General features: G+C 43.4%; 1 protein-coding gene across 6 annotated transcripts in view; it reads left to right on the plus strand.

The window, feature by feature from the left end:
• The window catches only part of FYCO1 (FYVE and coiled-coil domain autophagy adaptor 1), a 38,562-nt gene extending 13,069 nt beyond the window's left edge, over nt 1-25,493 (plus strand). For 3 of the 6 annotated variants that reach the window (XM_061375039.1, XM_061375041.1, XM_061375040.1), the window contains 14 exons: nt 2,006-2,112; nt 2,980-3,123; nt 3,885-3,978; nt 4,476-7,106; nt 8,960-9,052; nt 10,241-10,359; nt 11,632-11,799; nt 12,220-12,369; nt 13,705-13,910; nt 14,254-14,392; nt 20,565-20,660; nt 22,537-22,747; nt 24,487-24,596; nt 25,340-25,493. In XM_061375039.1, coding sequence (XP_061231023.1) covers nt 2,006-2,112; nt 2,980-3,123; nt 3,885-3,978; nt 4,476-7,106; nt 8,960-9,052; nt 10,241-10,359; nt 11,632-11,799; nt 12,220-12,369; nt 13,705-13,910; nt 14,254-14,392; nt 20,565-20,660; nt 22,537-22,747; nt 24,487-24,596; nt 25,340-25,415 — 4,344 coding nt within the window. In that variant the 3' untranslated portion in view covers nt 25,416-25,493. The remainder of the gene's footprint in view (nt 1-2,005; nt 2,113-2,979; nt 3,124-3,884; nt 3,979-4,475; nt 7,107-8,959; nt 9,053-10,240; nt 10,360-11,631; nt 11,800-12,219; nt 12,370-13,704; nt 13,911-14,253; nt 14,393-20,564; nt 20,661-22,536; nt 22,748-24,486; nt 24,597-25,339) is intronic. The other 3 variants (XM_061375045.1, XM_061375044.1, XM_061375042.1) reach the window with 3 other exon arrangements.
• The last annotated feature ends 206 nt before the right edge of the window (nt 25,494-25,699 follow it).

A 25,699-nucleotide genomic window follows, 5' to 3' on the forward strand; every position in this document is an offset into this window, starting at 1 on the left:
CAGCGTGAGCAGCAGGTCAAGGCAGGTGATCCTGCCCCTCTGCTCTGCTCTCATGAGACCCCACTTGCAGCACTGTGTTCTGGTGTCCTTAATGTAAGAAGGACATGGAGCTGTTGGAACAAGTCCAAAGGAAGCCACCAGGATGCTCAGGGGCTGGAGCACCTCCCATAAGAAGAAAGGCTGAGAACGCTGGGGCTTAGCCTGGAGAAGAGAAGCTGCGTGGAGACCTCAGAGCAGCTTCCAGTGTCTGAAGGGGGCTACAAGGATGCTGGAGAGGGACTCTTCATCAGGGACTGTAGCGATAGGACAAGGGGTGATGGGTTCAAACTGAAAGAGGGGAAGTTCAGGTTAGATCCAAGGCAGAAGCTCTTCCCTGTGAGGGTGCTGAGGCTCTGGCACAGGATGTCCAGAGAAGCTGTGGCTGCCTCATCCTTGCCAGTGTTCAAGTCCAGGATGGAGGGGGCTTGGAGCAGGCGGGTCTAGTGTGAGATGTCCCTGCCCATGGCATGGAGTTGGAACTGGATGGTCTTAAGGTCCTTTCCAAACCTTTATGATTCTATCAAAATGCCAAGTTACTCTTTTTACTAGAGCACTAAATTATATAGGATCAAATAGTCTGATTCTTACTTTATTTTTAAGACCACTTACGCAAGTGGTGGTCGTGTGTGTCTCTGGTTCTGCCTTGCCTTTTCATAAACTTAGTGCTATTTTCTCTTAAAAGGAGTGAAAAATTAAGTCAAGGGTAGAGCCGGCCATCCTTAGCATAGCTCACAGCAGGACTGGGCACTAAGTGTAAGAGGAAAGATTCACCATATTTGACACTTTTAAAGACTTTTTCAGCTGATCAGTAGAGTTGAGAATGACTGGCTGATTTCTTTAGAACTCAAACCAGAAAGCAGCAAAAGGTGTTGCTCCTTTGCTCCACATTTATTTCCTTGTTCCATTTATAAAGAACATTTTTGTGTATAGTGTATCACTGAGTTAAATGAGGAACCTGAGTCTGACTTGAGCGCAGAAGCCCAGTAACAGCATGGAATGCTGATGAAGAAGGAAGGAAAGTGTGGCCTTTGAGCCTTCTTTCACACTAACTGTTCAACCAATATTCACAGTAACCTACTAACTTGTGCCTCAGCCCCTCTCATGTTGGATTCCATTTCTGAGTCCTGAGTATATTTGGTTTGTTAGTTGGATGGACAGTTTGGTCTGGAGCATGGCTGCCTGGTGAGAGATTCTTTCATCACTATCAGTTTCCATTCCTAAATTGATCAGTGACTTTGATGGCTAGGAGAAATAAAACACTGCTGTTTAGTGTTTCACTGTTTTGCAGGACAGCAAATAGCTCAGATGTAAAAGACAAACCAAAATCTCAATTCCCCAAGTCAAGAGCTGTAACAAAGTTAAATACTGAGTTTTGTGATGCCCTTTATGTTGATTTAACAGCTGTCTTCATGGAAAGAGCCATTAATTTGGGTCATGCAGCTGCTCTTGGTCTGAAGTAAGAATTAGGTTTTTATTAACTTAATGGCTTAAGTATTAAGAAAGGGTTAGTGAGTCTGTGGGGATGTGTATTTGTGTATGTGTACATCTTTGTTCTGAGACTAGAGCTGCCCTAAAGCTCTTCCAGCTGTGGCCAGGCACATCCCAAGTAACCTAAGCAGTCAATTCTGGCTTTGCTGGGCACATTGGGATTTTGCTTTTTGTTGGGAATTGTCCTTAGCATAGGCTGTACTCATGTACTCAATATATTAAATGAATCATTGGTCCTGTGATGCCTTTTACACTATTATAATGTGGACATCAGCCAGCTGTAGGTGCACATTCATCATTCAAAAAGGATTCCAGCCAGTGGCAGTGTTGGAAGAAGATGTCTCAGTTCTTACTACTTCCTTTACAACTAGTGGCTTATTGTGAGTGGTTGTGTGTTGATATGTAGACTGCTGTGGCCATGTCTCTGCATTACAGATGATACTTAGGATTTTCTTTTCTTGTGGTTTCTCCCTTTCAGCTACGAACATCTCTTGGAAAAGGAAGAGCATTTCTTCGTTACTCCCTCGTGCACCAGAGGCTAGCAGACACCTTGCAGCAATGTTTTATGAACACCAAGGTGACCAGGTGAATAGCAGAGTACCTTGTTCACTAATGGGTGTTTGCTCAGTGTGATCAGGCAGCATCACAGAGTAGCTGTTGAAAGGAATTGAAACCCTTCCAAATGGTTGGCTTAGAGAGATGGTAATAGGATAGGAAGGATAACAGACCTTTTGGCCTCGGTCACTGGTTCATACCTATTTTAGGCTGGTAAAGATTGAAAGTTGTTACAGCTAAATGTCTGTGGAGTGGGAGGTGCTGATGCTTCTGTCTGTTGGTTTCAAAGGTGACATTTTTAGAAGCATTGAAGATCCTGGGTTTGATCTTCTGTGCTGGACATCATAAAGGAGGATTGATTTGAATGTGTTACTTAAAGCTCCAGAAAGCATTTGCCTATATCCCTGGGTTGTCACACAGAGGAGCAGCTTGCCCCTGGCCAAGGAACACCAAAGATAGATAGTTTGTAGTTGATTGAGGGAGGCATTGCTATGGCTTGTAGAAAAAGCCATCTGTTTATGCAGTGTATTTAACTCTGCTGCGTTCTGTCCCTCATTTCTGATGTTTTAAGTGTGTGCTTTAGGTATCTACTGTGTGATTATCCAGTGTATAGCAAGTATTTTGTCTTGCTGGTGTTTTGCCCAAGCACTAGAGCAAAAAATACCATGTGCGGGGGCTCCTCTAAAGGTACTTCTGTGGACTTCATTAGAACTGTTTAATTTCATTCATATCAAAGAGGTGGGTTGTTTCAGTTTGTGTTAGTACAGTGTATCATAATTTTTCTGGGATGGAGTGAAAATGATGCTTTTTGTGAGTGAAACTGCTGCTTCTTTTTTACTTATGAATGAGTTTTGTGACTATTACTTACTTTATTTTTGTGTCTGTTTTGTTTTCAAGTGACTGGTACTATGCAAGAAGTCCATTTCTCAATTCCAGGATGAGTTCTGACATTGTGGGTCATCTCTATGAGCTGACTGACGTTCAGTTTGACTTGGCATCAAGAGGCTATGATTTAGATGCTGCCTGGCCAGCATTTGCCAGGTACGATAGAACTACTTTGTCATCTAGTATTAACAGGGCCATAAAATGTGGCATAAAATTCTTTAGAGTCTGTTAAAGCTTCTGCTTTTGAAGGTAGGAATATTTGTGTTAGAGCAGTATATGCTTTCTCCATGTAATTAGTCTATGATCAAATTGACCTTTATTTCTTTCAATATACTGTGTACCAGAGATCAGAGTTGATGCTCTGTAATGGAGTACTTCCGGTAAGGGCAGCTTAGGCCCAAGCTATTGTCATCTTCACAGGAACAAGAACAAATACTCTTAGCTCCTTCTGTTTTAAGAGCTGAGACATGCGGTGACTGAAAAGCCAAGCAGTGTGCTTCACTTGTAGCAATGGTAGAGATGACAGTATGTGGTCACTTACAGCCTCATCCTACTTCAAAGAGGTGGATAACTTCTAGGCCTGGTCCAGATCCATTTTCCAGTGGGTGTTTTCGAGGGCTGCATGCTGCCACCACCTGGTTGAGCCGCCACTGAACAGCAATAAATTGCTTAGAGCAGAGCTGCCTTGTGCTTCTCCTGGACGTGGGAAGTCATGGCTGCCAAATCCCATAAGCTTTCTTGGTATCCCTAGTTTGTTTTCCATCCACTTCAGTGGTTGTCGGCCCCACAACAGCAGATGCTGTGATGTCTTTTGGTATGGTAGTTCCAGCTCAACAAATGTCACATGTGAGAGTAGGAAGACATGCACGTATGTGCTTAGACTTCTCTTATAGCTTGTTTCTCTGTGTGATCAACAGGAGGACACTGTCATCACTTGGATCTTCTGCATATTTATGGAAGCCCCCAAGTCGCAGTTCCAGCATGAGCAGTTTAGTGAGCAGTTATTTGCAGGTAAGCGTATTACAAAGAAATGTTTATGTGACATAGGAGGTCCGTAATTAATGGCATCATTCCAGAGTGCTTGATAGCTTTATGGTGATTCTGACTCATGTAATGGTAAACTACAAAAAAGAGTTCTCAGTTAAAAGTAAAGAGACTTGTCCAGTAGCTGATTCATCTGAACATGCAGACATTGTATCTGCCTGCAGATAGAATCATGAATCATAGAATGATCTTAGGTCGGAAAAGACCTTTTAAGATCATCAAGTCCAACCATTACCCCAGCACTGCCAAGAGCACCACTAAACCTTAGGGCCTCATCTACATGCTTTTTCATTTATCTTCTGTGAAAAAAGCCCCATTTCCTGGGAGTTGATATCTTGCAGTGCTGCGAGTGCAACATACAACACCACTGTGCGTTAGAAACCTGAATTTAATTTACTCTCATCTGAGCACACCATTTAAATGCATTCTTAAACTTTCTGCTTTTTCCCCTTTTGTTTGTTTAGGCCCAGGAGTTCCCCTCCAGCCCTGATGCAAATAACTCACTAAATGTTGAACACTTTGAGGGCTTTGAAGAGTTGCGTGTAGAACTTGACCAGGCTGAGTTGAGGCAGAGGGAACTTCAAGATCGTATTCACCAGCTAGAAATGGAAAACCAAGAGCTCCAGGCAACTGTCAGCCTTCAGAAGGAACAAGTACAGGTAGAAAAGGAGAAGAGCAATAACTACAATGAAGAGAACTCCCGGCTGACAAAGATGATCACAGAGTTACAGAAACAGTGTGAGGTCTCACACTCCACTCAGAGCACTGTTCATGACCTGCAGAAGTGCCTGCAGTCACTGGAGCTGAATGCAGTGGAGCAACAGAAGGAATATTCAACAAAACTGGAGCAGCTCATGGCCAGCAAGGAAGACTGTGCCTCAAAACTGCAGGTGTTGAATCAGGAGCTGGAGGCCTCTAAGGCTTTGGTTGCTATGAAGGATCATTGCATTGACGAGCTCAAAGCCAAGCTGAGTTCCACAGAACAGAAGAACCTCAGCCTCCTTGCAAAAGTTGATGCTGCCTTGGAGGAAAGGGGACAACAAGCCACAGCCCACTGTGATTCTGCCCTACAGGTACAGGCACTGTTAGAGAAGCTTCAGGAATCAGAAAAGGAAAAGGCAGGCATGCAAAGACTCAATAATGAGCAAGCATCTCAGCTGAAGGCAGCGAGGGAGGAGCTGCAGCTGAAAGAAGAGGCACAGAAGGAGCTGGAATCTAGATACAATCACCTCACTGCTGACTCCAGAGAAGAGGGTGAAAAGCTGCTTGGGAGGCTGGAATCCATGGCAAAGGAAATGGAAGCACTTCAGAAGGCCCTAACCCTGAAAGAAAAGGAAGTGTCTGAGCTCCAGACCCAGGTAATGGGGTCGCTGGCTCAGGTGGGGTCACTGGAAAAAAGTCTTGAGGAAGCAAGGAAAGAAAAAGAGAAACTTGAGGAGGAATATGGTAGGAAGGAAGGAGCACTGAAACAGGAAGCCCAGTCACAAGCAGAGCAACTTGAACTGCAGGAGGGTCACTTAGCAAAGGTGAGTCAGACTGTGTGTAGCCTTGAGGAGCAAAACCGGAATCTCTTGTCTGAGAAGGAGCGTCTCAGCCAGAGAGTCAAGGAGCTGGAGGAGCAGATGGAGCAGCAAAACTCTGCAGTGAGTGAAATGAGTGAGGAGGGCAGGAAGCTGAAAGCAGAGAATGTGGATTTGCAGCAGTCCAAGAAGAAGATGGAAGGGAAGCTGAAAAATTTGGAAGCTTCTAAAGCCTCCCTGGAAGCTGAGGTAGCCAGGCTGAGAGCCTCTGAGAAACAGCTTCAGAGTGAGATAGATGATGCCCTGGTGTCAGTTGATGAAAAAGAGAAGAAGCTCCGGAGTGAGAACAAACAGCTGGATGAAGACTTGCAGAACGCCAGGAGGCAAAGCCAAATCCTGGAGGAGAGATTAGAGGCTCTGCAGTCAGACTATGAAGAACTAAAGCAAAGAGAAGAGACCACCAAGGAGTCCTACGCCTCACTTGAAGGGCAGCTGAAGAGTGCCAAACAGCACAGTTTACAAGTGGAAAAAAGCTTAGGCACTTTGAAGGAAAGCAAAGAGTGTCTCCAGACACAGCTCTCAGAGAAGGAACTAAAACTGCAAGACATGGAGAGCCAGTGTGAGCAGCTAAGAGCAGAAGCTGAAAGACATAGGAAGAAGTCAGAGGCTCTTGAGGTAGAAAAGCTCAGTGTTGAAAAGACATGCCTTCATCAGACAAAGCTTATAGAATCCCTTACATCAGAAAAGGAATCTGTGGAAGAACACCAACTACAGCAGGCAGCTGCTCTGGAGAAGGAGGCAAAAGAGCTGACCTCCAGACTGGCCATGAGTGAAGAGCAGCTGGAGGTCAGCCGTGGTGAAGTGTCTAGGCTGCAAGCAGAGGTCCTGGACCTGCGAGTCAAGCTTCAGCAGACCACTGATGAGAGGGAGCAGATGAGAGGTGAGCTGGCAATCACAGAGGCTTCCTTTGGTGAGCAGAAGGCGCTTGTCCAGCAGCTTAAAGAACAGAGCGAGTCACTCAATAGAAACCATGTGCAAGAACTGGTGCAATGTAAAGAAAGAGAAGAAGTGCTGAAAAAAGAGCAGGAGACAGCAGCCCACCAAAAAGCTCAGCTAGAAAATGATTTGCTGAGCATGAAGGAAGAGCTATCCAAGGTTAAGCAGTGCCTGGAAGTTGCAAGAATGGAAAATGAAGAAAACAAAGATCTCCTCCACAGGACCAACACAGATATGGCTGAACTTGGTATTCAGATTTGTGCCTTGACCTCTGAAAAGGTGGATGCAGAAGAGCAGTTAGCCCAGGCTACAAAAAGCCTCAAAGAACTGGAAGAACAGGCAGCCAAGCAACAGGAGAAGCTGAAGCTTGATATCTCTAATCTCAGACAGGAGAACAAGAGCCTTCAAGAGAAATTAGAGGAGGCTCAAGTATGTGCCTCAGCTGTCCCAGGTCTGCAATTGCAGCTGGAGACAGCAATGAAACAGGCACAGAGTTTCCAAGAGACCAGCCAAGAAGAGCTGTCTGCAATAAAATTTCAAATGAGCACAGAGATTCTAAATTGTCAGACAAAATTCAAGGTAAATGAATGTGATGATTACAGCTGAGGGAGCTGTGCAGGATTTCCCCTGCTTTACCATCTGCTGCAGCAATAACTGCGTGAAACCATGAGGTTTGTGATCGTCAGGCTCTGAGACTAGCACACAGCTAGTCTTAACCTGGGAGTCTTAAAATGCCTCTACACTTATTACCTAGGACTATTTGAGGTAAAATCACAGAATCATTAGGGTTGAAGTGACCTCTGGAGATCATCTGGTCCAGCCTAAGTGGACTGGGGCCAAGGCAGGGCCACCGAGAGCAGGTCACACAGGAACGTGTCCAGATGGGTTTGAATGTCTCCAGAGAGGGAGACTCCACAACCCCCCTGTGCAGCCTGTTCAGTGCTCTGACACCCTCAGTGTAAAGAAGTTCTTCCTCATGCTGAGGTGAGACTTGTTGTGTGTTAGTTTATGGCCATTGCTCCTCGTCCTGTTGCTGGGCACCACTGGAAGGAGTCTGGCACCATCCTCCTGGCACTCTTCTAGTATTTTGGAGGTGTGTATTGTGGCCATCTGAGTACAGTGGAGAGGCCATGTGATATAGAAAAACCCACCAGTAACAGAGAGGGTGTTGGCACTTTAGGTGGTGTATTATGGAACTATTCCCTCTGGTCACAGCTGCGATTTCTTTCTCTTTTGGTAGGAACATTGCAAGACCTGTTCCCCACACCCACAGTGCTACTTCTCCTTAAAACTAATATTGATGAAAGCAAACCTAGACTGAGACCAGATACTTTTGCAGTTAATTCCCTCATGTAGTTTTGTGTTCAACTGTTCAAAGTAGGAGCAGAGAAGGTCAAAGTTTTGCTTCCCGAAAACCTAAGTCAGGCCTGCGTATGTGAAACAGCACACCTAAAGGCTGAAGGTTTCATTGTGTTTGTGCTGCCGTGCTGAGATCATGGCTAAGAATGGCAATCGTTCAGCAGCATATGCCACTGATGGCATCCAGAAATCCCACAGGTTTGAAAGAACAGCACACATTCACCTATGTTTCATTTCCATAAAGGCATAGTAAACCTTGGTATGATTTGGGTTATCTCCCTCTTTTGAGCCAAAGCATTTTGATAGTTGAGCTGCCTTTTTGTTGAGAGCTGTAATGGGAACAGTAAACCACAGCTAGTCTGCCACAACACAGGGGTATTTCCTTGCATCCAGGAGTTGTGTTTCTCCTTGGCTGTCTGTCACAAAGCTGACAGCGGTGCTGTGTTTATCCCATACATGGCAGTAGGATCACTCTTGATTTACAGCTAGGAATCTCATAGAGGTTCCCAGTGGTTACTGCTTCTCATGCGAAAGTGCCTCAGCTGAGAACATCACATCTCAGGAGGGCACATCTAAACAGGAGGCCAGTGTCCACAGAGCAACAAGTGAAGGGAGAAAAATGGTCAGAGGGAAACAACTGCTCTGTGGCATCGGTGACAGATACAAAAGGGAATTTATCTAGGGTTATACTAACAGGAGCACTCCCAGGAGCCCGAGGGCAGTGGTTATCCCTCTTTACTCAGTACTAATAAGGCCATGTCTGAAATACTGTATTCAAAACCATCAGTAACCTGCAGCTTTATCACCAGAAAGCCCTCAGGATGGTCAGTGCTGGAGCACTTTCTGTGCGCAGGAAGGCTGAGGAATGGGGCTTATTCAGCCTGGAGAAGACACAGCTTCATGGGGACCAAAGAGCAGCCTCCCAGCACCTTCAGAGAGTTACTAAGAAGACAGAGCTGGGCTTTTTACAGGAGTGCAGAGATGGGAGGGGCCACGAAAGACAACAGACAAATGGGAAAGAGCAAGGGTGGCTGTTAGAGGAATGCTAACTCCTGGCTCCATCTCTCTGCTAGGCTGTCAGTGAAGAATGTGGGAAAGTAAAAGAGCAACTAGAGGAGCAGAAGCGACAACAGCGTGCTGCAGAGGAAGAGATTGCAGAGTTACAAGTAGGTGCTTGATCTGATTAAAAGACAGAGGTGTTTGTGTCAGCAGGCATTAGTGTTCTCTCTGAGAAGGCAGCACCATTTCTGGTGACTGGATGTAATGCTGGGAATGTCCCTGAATAAATACAAGTGTGGCAGACAAAATACTTGGCAGCTGAAAGTCAGCCACTGAAACAGAGATTACAAAAAGCACAACAGCACTTAGGATTTGTCCTGCAGTGAAAGCTAGTTAGGGTTTAAGTAAAACCTGGCTATGTGTACACTTCAGAATGGGCGTGCAGGTTTAAAAGGTGTCTGTCTTAGGCCCTGCTTGCCCACTGCACACAGCCATGTGTGTGGATCCAACTGCACAAGGCTGCAAAGCACACTGAATCCGAAAATTAATCTGGTTGGGAAATAATCCAGGTGGGAAGAAAACATGATGTTTGCAATGCATTTATCAAACAGTTGCATTAGGAGGGGTGTAAGGACCCCAGAAATAAGACAGTTATTGAACTTGACCTTGCCTTCTAGCAGAGATATGTACACCTTTAGATGCAGCTAGGTATGTTCCCTGAGGACTCCCAAGTTTGGCAGACTCCCCTGGAGAGGCTATCTGCGAAAGAAGTTTTTGTCTCTATTATACTTCATGTGCCCTATAGCTTTAATAATCATAGAATCCCAGCCTGATTTGGGTTGGAAAGCACCCAAAACTCACCCAGTTCCAGCCCCCTGCCATGGGCAGGGACACCTTCTGCTAGGCCAGGTTGCTCCAAGCCCCATCCAACCTGGCCTTGAACACTGTCAGGGATGGAGCAATTACAACTTCCTTGGGCAGTAAACATTCCTCAAATATATTCTTTGTTCTTTTGAAACTTTCAGGTCGTGAAAAACCTTACAGGGCATATTCTTTTGCCATTATCTTTGAGGGATGTTCCTTGATAAGGAGGCAAAAGCTCAACTGATACGGACTAGTAAGAATTAGAGACTTAATACTGTCTTGCTTTAGAGTCTATCCCTTATTCAGTGTGACAGGAGTAATCAGTCAGTTGTACACAACTAATTAGCATCTGCTTATACAAGAATATCTTAATTGGTGGTTTGGCTTTAACAGATTCTTTTAAAGCAGTGTTTAGGTGTCTTGGTAATTGTCCTATACTTGGTAAAGTGTTGTTTTTCTATGTAAGGAAATGCAGTCATTTATTTTACTAGGCTGCAAACACAAGTTTGTCTAGAAAGCTGGATGAAGCAAGAGAGCTGCTGTCTGAATCAGAATCTGCTCGGCTGCAGAAAGAAGAGGAGGTGACATCTCTGAGAGAGCTCTTGGAAAGGTGGGAGTTTGGGTTCTTTACACCGTTACTTGTAAGCCAAGTAAGGGGCCAGTAACCAAAGCATCTTGAAAATGGCTGTGGGTTATGAAGTGGCATATGCCACAGGGTTTATATAAGGCAAATAGTGCCCGGGCACTGATGGAAAACATCAGGTTGACACTTGAGATGAGAAATCTGTAAATTGCACAGCCCACATAAATGCAAGGTTTAGGTTTGATTGTATTGTTAATGTAGCTGATGACATAAATTCGTTGTATGACTTCTTTTATGAGACTGAAAGACATCTTACAACCTCTTTTTACCTTATAGCATAGTAACAAAACTAAAGCATCAATACTGGCTCTTTGTTTTTCATAAGGAATGGAAAACTTGTGCTTTTTAACTTTTATTTTATCTTTCCTCAACATTTCAGAGAATCAGTAAGAATTATTTGAATGGGACCACATCCTGCATGTCTTTGTCATGTCTCTTATCAGTTTAAAGTATCTAACACGAGTCTGTAATGTGAGCCTGCGTAGTGTGGATTAACTGGCAGTCCAGAATAGATCTTCATGGGACATGGGCTCACACAGAGTTTCAGTTACTCAACTTTGTACATTTTTGTGCTGATATCATCTGTCTTTGTGGGAAGACTGATGATTCTTGATCTGTACTGAAGGTTGTCAGTGCAAAATCTAACTCATCAAAATAGTTGAATACAGTTGAATTGGCTGAGTGAGTTCAGAGCAGCTCAGCCATTTGGGTTGTGTTGCTGTAGCATCTTCGATCCATTGCTGGGACTCACAGGACTGAAACTGCCATATTCTTAACTCAAAACTTACTTTCTTGGAAGCTTCCTGGGAAAATTTCCTTCCACTGACTGTGCAGTGAACTGAGTTGTCTTAGCCTTTAGTTCTTGAATTGCATCAGTGTTAGAAGAACATAGTGAGAAACTGGTTTGCTTCCCTTTTGTGAACGTGAAGCTCAGTTTGCAGCTGCTGCTGATCTGAGCTTCCAAGAACAGCTATTTTACTCCCAGTGTGGTAGCCATCATAGGCTTTGCTATAAGCAGGGCACCCAAGAAATTGCTGGTTGCTGAGTGTAATCAATAGGTAACAGATCTGTGTGCACTTTCAGTGATGTAGAAAAGTGGAGAGATTCTTACTAACTGTAGAAACTATGCACAGTGAGAAACTACCTGTTTATGAGGGTGGAGGACCCCTTTCTTCCATGAGAAAGACTTGAATGCACATGAGCTAAAAATTATTCTTAATTGCCTTTGTATTTGATCAGGATGCAAAAAGAAGCTGAAGAAGCAAAAGAGAAGGTCCTGGAGTACAGTGAGAAGCTCAGCAAGGTGGCAGCAGACAAAGACAGAAGCGACCAGAAGTTATTTGCTGAACTGGATGATCTGACACGAACAAAACAGTTCCTTGAAGAGCGTTTGATAGAACTTATCAGGTTGGCATTAAAATAAAGAGCAAGAAGCAATTAAAATCCTAGCTTAGGATGTAAAGGGTGGTTCAGTCTCATATTCTTTGAGTGGAAGATATAGGTAATGGCCAAGTTCATCAGCAGTTGAAACTCTGCATTTCCATAATGCAGTCAAAAATATAACACCCACTATTATTTCCTCCTTAATTTGCTGTCCGTTTTGCCAAAAATACGTAGTTCTCTCCATGACATATGTTTTTCTCTGCTCCTCCCTAAGAGCTTTGGTAGGTTTCTGATCTATCTTTATGTCTGAAACCTCCTCAGAAGTTTCAGCAAAGCAATTTTTACTGTGAAACTTTCGCCAGCGTTCAGGTTGAGGTTGGTTATCAGTCAACCAGCAGGAATCATTTCTATGTGTTTTTCTCTCTTGTAACTGTGTCTCTGCAGAGATAAGGATGCTCTGTGGCAAAAATCAGATGCTCTGGAGTTCCAGCAGAAGCTTAGTGCAGAGCAAAGGTGGCAGGGGGACACAGAGGTTAACCACTGCCTGGACTGCCAGAAAGAGTTCTCATGGATGGTGCGCCGACACCACTGCAGGTCAGTTTGTGGAGCTCCGCTACACTGCTCAAAAGCAAAATCCAATTTAAATGTTTATATGGATGAAGTACTTCGTAATGTTCACAGTTCATTGGTCAAAATCATTAATACAAGTCATTGTAGAGGATGAAAGAACACATGAGCTTACAAGGGGAAAAGAGACATTAATGGAAAGGTCTGTTGACATGTATTAAGGCAAAGATCTGGATGCAACTTAGTTTCTCATTTGTGGAAACAAAGATAATCACACCTTATATAGCTTGTTTCTGGGTTTTAATGTATTTATTACGCACTGCTCTGTGCATGGTGCATGGTTCCTTACACTAGGTATGTTCAGGGATATTTGCTGATTGCAGAGTAAACTAAAAAAACCTTAACATTAAATTACTTTCTGTGCAGTTAGCCTGCTTGGAGTTAACTAATTACTAGATCTAGATTTACTCAAATGTATTTAAGTGGATACGTTTCAGGGTCTTAGTCATGTTTGTTTTGTCTCTTGACTGTTCTTTATCCTTGATTCATCCTCTAAGGTAAGTAGTACTAGGACCGTTTCAATTGCATGTGAATGTAGGGAACATTCAATGAATAGCGAAGCCATTTCCAGTACCAACTTCCAGATTACTCATTTCTACTAAAATCTGCAAAACCTGCTTGTGTTTTCGCCTACTAATGATTTATTTAAGAAACCAAAACCACCAAGACTTCATGAAGAGCAGTCATCCCTATTGGATGCTTTTGTTCAGGAAAATCTTAACACGTTCATTAAGAAGTAGTTGTCAGGTTTAGTACTGAGGCTGCAGAGGTGAGAGAGCAGGAGGGGTGGATGTTCATATATGTGTCCAATGTTGGTTTTTCTTCCCTGTCTGAAAGGGAAAAGGCTGGTTATTAATAGAGATGTCTAGATGTGTTCTTTATAGTCCTTACAATCAAATAGATTTTGGCTCTGAGTATGAGATTTGGCCTGTGTAATATTGTTAAGTATATTTCCTTCCTTAATATATGTAATATTTATTTGTATTGCACATTGGTGAGTATTTATTTGGTTTATGTTTTTAAATTTATGTATATGTAATTGGGTTTTTAGTATTTTTTAGGGGTTTTTCTGTTTTCCCTATTTATTAAGGCAGTAAAGTATGAACCTGTCCTGTGTTTGTCAAGAAAACTTGCTTCATCTCAGAAAACAGCACAGTCTGTATTGGTTCTCCCATGGATACATCATTTGGGCTTTTGCAAAAGAACAAGACCATCATGACAAAGCCCCTGGCTCTGTCACATAGATATGTTCTACCTGCATGTGGTACTATTCTAACACCTTTGGTTTTGACTCATTTCTAGAATGTGCGGTCGCATTTTCTGCTACTACTGCTGCAACAACTACATGGTGACAAAGCCTGGTGGAAAGAAGGAGCGTTGCTGCAGAGCTTGCTTTAATAAGCCTAGAGTCATTGTGGACAGTACAGATGACTCTGGATCCAGTGCCAACCAGGAAGGATCACCAGCTTCACTGGAATCACCCGTGTCACCATCCGAGAGGGCTTTTGGTTAGTTTATTGTTTGCATGCTCTGGGGAAACAAGCAGAGTTCTTAGACATTCTCCAAGAAACCACCTCATGCATCAAGGACCTACATGTTCATGGAGTGTTTTCAGGGTGGGACTGGTCTAATTACTGAATTTGATGAGTATTGACAGAAATTTGCATGTGTATTAAATGAGTGTCGTTCAGTCTGAGGTTTTCGGTTGGTTCCAGTAGTGACCTAATGCTTCCATAAAAGTAGAGGAATGGCTCAGGCTTCCCCTGTAAGGGTTTTGCTTGTTTGTTTTCCAGACAACCAGCTAATACTGTTTTATGTTTCTTTCCATATCTTTGAATGGCACCATTTCAGGTGAAGCCTCTAAACCACCAGATGATGCAGCATTTGATATAATCACTGATGAGGAGCTGTGCCAAGTACAGGAATCGGACTCTCTCCACAGTGAAAGTCAGATGGAGCAAGATTCTCTGGAGCAAAGTGTGACAGACCTGTGAGTAAACACTGCTTCGTGGAGAGGGGACTCTTCTGGGTTTTATTTGGAGCACTGGGTTTTGGGTTACTTTTCAGTTCACTGGGGATAGCCAGCCTCTGCATACAGAGAAGACACTTGCTACCAGCCATGTGTTCAGTAGACCAACACAAACTGATTTTGGCCTGTTTTCACAATCAACATCAAGTCTAGTAAATCCAAACAGGTCGACCTGCTTCACCACAGCACAGAGGAGTAGTCCCAGTTCAGTGCATGTCAAAATTAGCTTGCAGGCCACACTGGATCACATTCACACTTAACTTACAATAGGAGCAAAACAGTACTCTTTATCAAACTCACCATTACTTAACATCAAGCCAGCAAGAAGGTAGGGAAAAGATAAGGAAAGATGTGCTCTTTTTATGAGAGGCTTTATTGAACTGAATGTGAACTAGCTGGTCTGTGTCTGTAGGATTCCTAACTGCTTTAGAGATAACTACTTACGAAAAGCAAAATGAACAGGAACTGCATAGCTAAATCTGGCACAAGTTTATTCTTTTTTTCCTGAAATGAGAACAAATGTAGGTTTCAGTCATGTGTTTTACATCTAGTTTACATAAATGAGCAAGGAAGAGGACCTAAGGCCATCTGAATATCCAAGTACATGGTTTGCAAAATATGTTGTGGCATTAGAGTTTAATATATATCCATATTTAGACAAAATATTGTTAAAATACTTCTAAATATTTTCCAAAGTTTCTGTTTTGTAATATATAGCCTTTCAAAAACTCCTATATATTTGAGAATCAAAATGAAAAGAGGGTGTTTTCGCCTAAGTTCTGGGCTTGTTCTGCTTCTGAACAGAAAAAGAAGCGTGATAAATGAAAATGATAAGCTGAAAATAGCCACAGAGTAACCAGCTTGCTGCTGAGGAAGCAGACTTTGACCCTTTTGCCCTCAGCAGACCAGTTTCCAGCGCAAAGAAGCACAGCATTTTGCAGTTTGGGTAGAAGGCAGATTGTAGACTGGTTTAGTTGGGGAAAAAACCCCCAACTCCTCAAAATTCTCCATTTTTGTTGTTGGTAAATAAGTTGTATGTATCCTGCCCATTTTCTGTACTGTGACAGTGTATGTTTCTCATGCATTAGACAGACATGAGCAAACTGAGCTTCACAGTGCTCTTTTGAAGTGAATCTGGCCCTTGTTTTGCCAAGGGACAATTTGTGTGTGGGGGTTTTTGTTTCTTTTAAGAGGAAAACCAAGTGTAATGTACTTTGAATTCATGCTGTCTGCAGAGGGGATGTCAATGAGTTAGATCCGATGACCACAACCAGGATTAAAGAAGTAGGTGTGTGTCACCATTTGTTTCAACTTGTCCCACAAAATATTGAAGCCGGAAGGAAGGATTGCTACTAGTGATGGAATACTACTCCTGAAGGGCGCTTGTGCAACATCCTGCTTGACCATGTAAACTGTTAGAAGCTGTCTGTCTCCCCTTGCCCACAGTTTAGAGGTAGGAAAGCCAAGAAATAGTGTTTTAACCTCTGTTGCTCTTGGTTCATCAGTTTTACAAGCAGGATATAGAGTCCTACTCTGTGCTTGAGACACTCTGAACACTGGAAAGGAGAATGGCTTGGATGGAGAGTTACAGTGTGGATGACTTGAGCATCTCAGTGTGGCTGAGATTTTCACACTTGCCTTACCTTATTCTGGGTGTGAGTCCTTGCTGGCCTGGAAATGCAGGTTGGTGCTCAAAGCAGTGAATGATCTTAAAGGATATTTTCCTTTGTACTTGTGCCCCTTTTGGTGTCTACTGTACTGCACTTTCCTAAAGGTTAGGATTAAAGAGTAGTCACTTCATGCTTTCAGGTCTGTTAGGTGAGTTTGAAGCAATCTGATTGAAATCTGATTGTGAGAAGCTGAGATAAGTTGTGCAGTTGCAGCACATCCTGCTGCTTCAAGGCTCGTGGGATCTGTTTTGAAGTGTTGTATTTTGAAGTTCTTTTATTTCTAAAGCATTCACATTTGTGGATTGTGTTCTAAAACACAGGCCAGGAGGATATTGCAATAACACTGGATCAAAGTCCCCAGGGTAAACCAGCGTTCCCATTTTCACATATTGTAGAAATTCCATGCCTGCAATTAACATTGTAGCAGCAGAATCAAGACCAAAGCAGAAGTGTGAAAAAACCCAAAAGATGCCACTACCCTGGTATGGAAACAATGACTTTGTTCACACCTTTCGTGTGTATTCACACCTTTTGCTGCTTTCGGTAGAAAGCACATCTGCACTGTGGTTGCTTTGGTTTGGATTCTTGTTTTTTAGTGACTCATAACAGTCTTTCTTGACCTGATTACAACTCACATGGCTGGGCAGGGTGCCAGTGTAGCCAAAAGGGGGAACTGATTGTGGTCTGAAGCATTCTCTGGCCTGCACAGAACCAGCAAGGGAGAGAAGTGGGGGCAAGAGAACTTCTCATCACCCTCTGCTGATAAAAGCAGCCTTGCTGTAGCGGCTTTACTTGCCACACAAGCACAGCACATTCCTTCCTAGTTTTGTTTCTAAGGATGTTGCACTATTTCACTATGGAAGAAACAATAGAAATTAGGCAGTAAGGAAAGGATTGCCTAAACAGCTGTTTTCTAAGGGGGAAAAAGGTGATATGGGCATCATGGTGCCAATAAAGGTCAGATACAACTGAGCTGCAGTCATCTGGTAGAAGGACCAAGTATGGAGAGAAAAGGAACATCCAGAGTGAACATGGCTATTGCAAGAATGGTTTGAAACAGGTTAAACCTGGTATCTGAAAGCTGTGATACAAAGGACTTTCAGCCTTTGGGCCAGACCCACCCCTATTTTCATCATATGTAGCCCACAGCTGCATAAAGCTCTCCCTCAGCTCCTCTCCAGCAGCCCTTCTTTCTTTTCCCTAGTCCCGTCTTGACCCCTGTTCTGCCACTCTCTGCAGGAGCTTTTGCATACTTTCTGCCCCAGTCTGCACTGCCCCTATGCACCTTTTTGGCTTCCACTGAGAAATTAAAAGGCCAGAGGTGGAAAAGAGGGCCTGCAGGAACAAGGAAGGAGAACAACTTAAGGAACCCAGAGTTTCAAGGCAAGAGATCCAGGCTGCCAAGGAGATGCCAGGAAAAACAAAGAAAGATGTCATGGTGCAAAGAGTGTGTGGGAATTAGGGTGTGAGAGTTTACATCTAAGGAATGTTAGAGCCCAAGGGTGTATGATATCACTTGGTTTATGTACCCACTATAAAACTGCCTAGAAAATCTGGCAACTATTTACAGCTTCTTTTATTTGTAAATGCTGAGATAGGTAGCCCGCAGGAAAGAGGAAATACAATCCCACTAGTAAAGACATTGTGAGCAGCATTAGGTGTTTCATGCTTTTCCTGATCAGAGCTGATCCTAAGCCAAAACTGCTCACTGAGTTATGCATATCTTATATAAGACCATCCAGTGGAGGGACAGTGACCAACAGCAGATGCCCGAGGAAGAGCATAAGAACAGGACAAGCATTAACTAACACCTCTTCAAAATGCTCCACCAGCCTCTGACAATCCTTGTCTCAAGGAGTTGCTGAACCAGAGCTGTTCTCTTCTTGCTGTAGTGTCTTTCCCATGTGTCACTTCTTCCTGCTTTTCAGACCCACTTCACTTTCAAAAGATAAAGAAGAGAAACAGTCCAGACTGTTTTAATAGATACCAGAGGGTGCATATTCATAAGCTGGGGACCTGGCAAGCTGCAGGAACATCCTTAATGCTGCCACCTGGTGTGAAAAGCCAAGCAAGAGTCAATTCTGTCAGAGGACAAGAGGTCCTGTTAAATCTTGAGGCTGTTTCGTATATTTTCCATATAGGCTACCAGACCTCAGACCATTGGATTCAATGGGATATCATAAAGAGAAGGGGGATTTGCTTTGTGATTGTAATGCACTTGGGTGTAAGAGACAAAGTAGAAGACTTAGTGTTCCCTTAACCTACACTGAATAGGTCTGCTGAATGTATGGATTAGAGCAGCCAAGTGGCAAGCTAACCACCGAGCCATGTGCACGATTGCAGCAGCAGGAATAAGGAAAATCACATTTTATAGGAGAACATGGAAAATGTACTGGTCCTGGGATTGAATTTACATTTCGGGGTCCCAAAAGGTGAAATGATAGATTAAATAAGGAACTCTAATGGCATTGCATAATAGATCATGGAGTTAGACACTTTTGGGAAGCCTGTAGTCACGTTAGTTCTCTTGGTCTGTATAAATTCCAGGCTGCAGAATGAAAGCTGTGTACCTGTCGTGGTGAGAAGGGAGAGTTCTGTGGGTCACAGCATGAAGTCTGCTGCTGTTCCTACTGTGCAAACAAAATCAATGCATAGGTTTGCAGGCTATAGTTTAGTTTTCTAGGGGTTTTTATCAGAAGCAGTTTTCTTACCCAGTTGTGTAAAGATAGTAAACAAATTACATTGCTGTATTTGCATAGGTGTTGTATTAAACTTTAGGGACGAATACGTAGTATTTCATTCCTGCATTTCAGTGGAGAGATCATGTTTGCTTCTTGCTCAGGTTTGGGCACTTAGTGACAGGTTTGAGTCTTTCCTGCAGGTCACAGCTGTCTCCTTAGGACATTAACGGTCCTGGTATGACTGTTAATATGACTGTTGACAGGCTGAGAACATTGGGGCTGTTCAGCCTGGAGAAGAGAAGCTGCGTGGAGACCTCAGAGCAGCTTCCAGTGTCTGAAGGGGGCTACAAGGATGCTGGAGAGGGACTCTTCATCAGGGACTGTAGTGATAGGACAAGGGGTGATGGGTTCAAACTGAAACAGGGGAAGTTCAGGTTAGATCTAAGGCAGAAGTTCTTCCCTGTGAGGGTGCTGAGGCGCTGGCACAGGGTGCCCAGAGAAGCTGTGGCTGCCCCATCCTTGGCAGTGTTCAAGGCCAGGTTGGATGGGGTTTGGAGCAACCTGGTCTGGTGTGAGGTCTCCCTGTCCATGGCAGGGGGTTGGAACTGGATGATCTTAAGGTCCTTTCCAACCCAAACCATTCCATGAATCTGTGGGCTGAAGGTGCTGTTACCTGGAGATGTTTTCTCCTGCTCTTCTACTCGGTGCTGCTGCTTGTAGAGCACGGTTCCATAGGATTTCAAAGAAAATGCTGAACGTGCATTGGTTTTGAGAATCGGTCTGCAGAATGTACAGAATAAGTTGACCAATGATTGATGGCTCAGAGGCACATATGCTACATGTGATACAAGATTTTATTAGATATCACTGTTTTTTGGAGGCAACCAACCAGTTGGTTCCCTGTATATAAGAAGCCTTTGCTTTTTTCTGGGAATGACAGCCTAATTGTTTCAGTTGATCAACCTGCTGAGGTGCAGAGAAGCAAGTATCAGTTAGAGAAGCTGTTACATGGAAACTGTCAGCATTTGGTTACTGACTCTCAAGCTCATTCTGTCTGTGTTCCAGTCCTGTAATTCCTAGCCGGTGCTACGCCAGTGTTCATCCAGAGCATGCATCCTTTTGGAGGTAAGGAGTCCACTCCTTACCATCCATGGCAGGTTATTCCATCTACTTCCTTTCATCTCCTGGATGCATCATGGTGGGAAGGAGGCATCCTGCTTTGTCCTCCTGTAACAACTTGTTTGTGGTATTTGTGTTTGAATCACCCAGTATTTCTTCTATGAAAAGAAGATACATGGTAGTGATTCTACAGCAATAAGATACACCTGGGGCACCATTGTCAGAGTAAGGAACTGGATAATATGTCTGTAAAACACCTCACAGATTAAATCCAGGGCAAATGTCACATCCCTGTGGAAGCTTTGTTTAAAGGACAAGTCTTGCTTGTGCCTGCCCTCCATCAAGATTTCCAGCTGCCAGGGAATCTTTAAAACTTGGCAGCATCTCAGATTATCTTCAGACTGTAGGAGAGATGTTCTGTATGTATGTGCTCCTAGCTCATGGAAACAGGATCAGAAGAGTGTGCCATTTGTGCACAGTGGGTAGCAGGATGGGGCTGCAGTTTTGCCCAGTTTTGTCACTAGAATACACAAAATAAGGATTCTTGAATTGGGCGTCGTGACTGCCAGAACGTTTCTGTTTTAGGAAGGCATCAGCATGAAGATGGTATTTGACCACATATTACTCAGAGAATCATGTCTTTCCTCTTTTATCTTGTCCTAGAAACAGCACGTGCAATTCTTCAACCTTTGACGAATCAGAAGAGTGGCAAGTTGCTCAAGATGCTGAGATATGCTTGTTGAAGTCAGGAGAAATCATGTAAGCAGAACAGTTTCATTACTATCAGCCTGAAAGAATTGACTGAGCTCAAGTATCAGCCATGCAAGAATAAGTTGCAGACTCCTGGGAGAGCTGATCACAGTAGAATTTGGTCTGAGGAGGAGGAGCAGAGCGTATAGCTCAGCTACACAGAGCAGGAGCCATGAGTGGGGCTGTCTCTCTTCAGCCCTGCAAAACTTCAGTGCAAGAGGGAGCAAGAAGGAAAGATTTGGGTCCACATCACATTAGAAAACCTTCCTTCCTGTTCTGATTGAAGGAGGTGCAATGAACAGGAAAGGGGCTTAGAGAGAAGGCCATGTATTTCTTGTAGTCTCTGGAAGAAACTGCAAGGGCAAGCCAGGGAGTGCAGTATGAGTTAGACCTTTGTCCCAGGGAGGGAATTTGTGGCCTTTTAGAGCATGTATCTATTATTTATTGGTGGTCTCACCACCAATTGCCTAGCATTGCATATGTTCAGCATCAAATGTTCAGCTGAACCTCTGTTCAACCTCTGTGAAGTATGTGCACACAATTCCCTGCTGTATCCTGCTCTGAAATTAACAGTTGCGTGCAGTAGTGATACAGCATGTCACTTGCACAGCCAAGAAGGGAATCTAACATATGTAAATTCCTGGCACATGGAGAAATTCCCCTTTGCTCACTATCCCCTTAGGCCTAGCTTTGAAATTTTGGCATAGTTATGGGGAAGGTTTTAAACTTCAGTCTGCAGGGAGGTAAATTAGTCCATGTTTCAACCTGGTTGCTGCTCTTTGCAGAACCAGTAACTAAAATCATAGCTGGGTTGTAGGGCAAACCCAAGAGTATTCAAATCAAAGAACACCTGAGACACCCCAGCAGTTACTTCAGCCAAGAGGAAGTAGAAAGTTAGGCAAAACCTCATATAAAGTTTCCTCTGTTGCCAGAGTACAATAGTTACCACAAAAAATCAATTGCAATCCCTAAGCACTGTGTTGCCATGGCTGGACACTGAGCTCTTCCTTACTCTAGAACAGCAAATTGTAATGGTGACTGTATAATATCCTCTGGTAAATGTATTGTGTTTTGGTAACAGTACTGTGGTTTGCTGTGAGCTCACTGATTTGGAAACAGTTTAGCTGGCCTAAGGAGAGAGATGTTAGGTTAGTTCTACTTAGAGTCATGTAGAGGAGATGCACAGCTCTTAGAAATTACAGGTCTCTCCTGAAGAAAGCAAGCAGCGTTCTCCTGTTTAAGGGCCTCACTGTTTGCAGTTTGAAATACATACCAGAATGAGGAAGGTTAATACAGTGCTTCAGGACTTGGGATCATCTAAGAACTCCCTTTTTCCTTGTACTTTGAGTCAGCTTTTATGCAGCTTGCTTGGGTAAAACAGCTGTAGCATTAGGTGCCTTGGAGGATCTAGACAGAGCTGCTGTTCCCATTCCATCCTTGTGTCCCATCTGTACTCCTGGTCTTTATTTCCTGTATAAATACTATCTGGAAAGGTGAACAAATTAGGTGACTATTTTTTGTTTCAATTTCTGCTTAAAAAGAACAGCAGAGGGCAGCAGACTTTTTTTGTTGTACTCTATATGTTGTACTGCTTATGTTCTAACTATAAAGCTTTATTCAAGCACTACATTTTTCTAGTCAAAATGAACTAAATAAGTGAATAATATCCACATTAGCCAGAGCAGTGAAAGTGCTTGATATCAGTCATCTATTCTGTACCTCTTGCCTTCATCCCAGGCTGAATTTTCCTGCATCTTGTGAACATGTCCCAAAGTTTCTGTGGAGTCTGCCTCAAATAGATGGAAAATAAAAGACAATGATTATTGTTTCTGTCTGAGTAATTAGATTGGGTCTCTTCAAGTAATTGTATTTTTCTCCTTCCCAGGGTCAGATTACCCCTTACAGTGGAAGAGATCTTAAATTTTGGGGAAAGCAACAGAGAGCTGTTCATTAAATCCAGCACCTACAGTATCATTCCCATCACTGTTACAGAGACGGGGCTAACAATCAGCTGGATCTTTTCATCAGACCCTAAAAGCATATCCTTCAGTGTTGTCTACCAAGAATCAGAAGACACACCGCTGGAGCAGTGCAAAGTAAGGCCTTTGTTTCCTTGTTGCAAAGGTTGTAGTACACTGCAGTCAGCCACCAAAGGAGTCAGCAAGTATAGCTAGGAGGTCTCCACAAGAGCACGTTGCTATTGCATTAAGGACTTGATTCTGCAATTAAGCTACAGTGCTGCTGAAGGCAGAGCTACATCTTCATGTTGCCTGGAAATGCTGAGTTGAAAAGTATTGTAGCTCCTGTAGGTCACATCTAAAATACACCTCATTATTAAGCAAAAATAAAAGTCCAAGTCTCCAAAATTCTTTCTTCCCCTCCTCTCTCTGCTCTTAAGCAGAGGCCACAAGGAGACAGATGAAGCAGTGAGGCACAGACTTAAGTGCCTTGATGGTGTGCAGAATTGCTTTGCCAGTGCCCCAGATACCAGTTTCTATATGTGCTGTCTGTATTTCCTGAGGATTACGGATTAAGTGAATCAGTGTTATTCAGCTAATTACAAAGTTTTAATGAAGATAGGGCAGCTGTTGGTTTAACCCACTGTGGTAAGGGGGGACCCCACTTGCAGCACTGTGTGCAGCTCTGGTGTCCTCAGCATAAGAAGGACATGGAGCTGTTGGAGCAAGTCCAGAGGAGGCCACGAGGATGCTCAGGGGCTGGAGCACCTCCTGTATGGAGACAGGCTGAGAACATTGGGGCTGTTCAGCCTGGAGAAGAGAAGCTGCGTGGAGACCTCAGAGCAGCTTCCAGTGTCTGAAGGGGGCCTATAGGGATGATGGGATGGACTGTTCATCAGGGACTGTAGTGATAGGACAAGGGGTGATGGGTTCAAACTGAAACAGGGGAAGTTCAGGTTAGATCTAAGGCAGAAGCTCTTCCCTGTGAGGGTGCTGAGGCGCTGGCACAGGGTGCCCAGAGAAGCTGTGGCTGCCCCATCCCTGGCAGTGTTCAAGGCCAGGTTGGACACAGGGACTTGGGCAGCATTGTCTGGTGTGAGGTGTCCCTGCCCATGGCAGGGGGTTGGAACTGGATGAGCTTAAGGTCCTTTTCAACCCAAACCATTCTGTGAGTCTACGAATTCTAAGGCTTTGATTTCTCTGGGGCAAGAATACCTTTATCGTGTGCGTTAATTCCCTCCATGGTTACTAACTCCATTTAAAATCCCCCCACCTTTTTGTTGTTTTTTCTCTTAATCTGAAAGCTGAATGAAAAGTGAATGTTGCTTTTTGATACATCTATTTGATATAACTTTGGGTTTTATAGGCTTGTCCTTGATCTGTGTCAGTTGCTGTTCTGACAAATGTCTCTGGTAGGGTTTTACAGCAAGATAGATGGTAACACATAGTTTTGCTGTCAGCTTAGATAAACAATTCAGATTTGCTGAGAAAGCTTGTTTTATAATGGTGGGACTATAAAAGCAGATATTACAAGACATACGTAGCTAAATCATGCTCTTGGATGTATTTAATGGAGCACTGCTGATGTTAGTAAACTTGCTTAGATTAACATTAAAAAGATGCAGATCTGACTCTGTCTCTAAAGCAGAGATTTATAGCCATGGTTTAATGCTGTAAAGAGGTTATTGAAGGAAAGCAGATGTCTCAATGTGAGATGTTAGTTTGGGTGGATTTTTAATGCTAGTCAGTGAAAATAAGTAGTCTTGCAGGCACAGAAGGACTTTGAGACCTTCAAATGACTCAAGTCTGAATATGAAGGCAAATGTCAATTTATAGGGCAAATGGCAAGTTTCATTTTGATTTGTATTGAATTCCAGGTTCTTATTCCTATGACCCGCTGCAACTCTCATAAGGAAACTATCAGAGGACAGGTGAAAGTCAGAAACTCTGGAATCTACACGCTGATATTTGACAACACGTTCTCTAGGTAGGTCCTAGCTGGGTGGAAAAGTTGGTTTTACAGACTGGAACTGATCATGGTCATGAGGGGTACTCTGTCCATCATGGTCACAGTCTGAGAAAACCTCTTTGTGAGATCACTGCTGTAACTCAAAGCAAGGGCAGGCTGGATGTGAGGAAGAAACTCCTTACAATAAGAGTGGTAAAACCCTGGCACAGGTTGCCCAGAGAGGTGGTGGATGAACCATCCCTGGAGGCATTCCAGGCCAGGCTGGATGTGGTTCTGGGCAACCTGGTCTAGCTGAAGATGTCCCTGCTCACTGCAGGGGGTTGGACTGGATGAGCTTTGAAGGTCCCTTCCAACCCAAACCATTTGATGAATCTATGATCAGATGTACCAGTATTCTGCCATTCAGAAGTAAGGATGAGGAATTGATCCGAGCCTGCCAGAAGATCTTCAGCCTGAGTTTTGGTTCTTGTTGTTGTTTTGGTTTTAAACTCCCCCCTGCCAGAATCCACTTTCTGTCTCAACATCTGGGAAGGTAAACAGAAGTAAGACAGTCACTTGTGACTATTTCCAAGACAGTTAAGTCAGGATTGTCATCTTATATTAACAACAGCCCTGACAGCCATTGCACAGGCATTCTTTTTGTTAACAACAGTCAGTGTTTTGCCTGAGTATGAGCTGAAAGCCTGAATGGATTTGTAAGGCTTCCTGTCTAATTGTCTTTAGCTAATGTGATTCTCTTTCTCTCTTTTTTCCCTTGGCAGGTTTATCTCAAAGAGAGTGTTCTATCACTTGGCTGTCGAGCGACCCGTCATCTATGATGGAAGTGATCTTCCATAGCCTTGACTTATACTGTGTTATTTTAAATTAATTTTTTAAGAAATGATCTTATTTATGTACACAGAAGCATTATGATTACCACTGTATTTGAAGACTTTGAAACTATGCAATAGTTATAATGCACTTAGAGAACGTGTATACACTAAAAATGGAAGCCTTTTTTAGGAACACTAATGGTTCTGTACTGTGTACAGATTGCTGAAAAGCCATGTTCTTTGATTTAACAGGTCGAGAATCAGTTTCAGTGCAGAGAAAAGTGTGGGGGAGTGTTAATGCAAAGTGAA

The sequence above is a fragment of the Neopsephotus bourkii genome, unplaced genomic scaffold, assembly GCF_033783945.1.
Source record: "Neopsephotus bourkii isolate Nb327-2 ecotype Australia unplaced genomic scaffold, CSIRO-AGI_Nbou_v1 NB_1655, whole genome shotgun sequence".
Lineage (NCBI taxonomy): Eukaryota > Metazoa > Chordata > Aves > Psittaciformes > Psittacidae > Neopsephotus > Neopsephotus bourkii.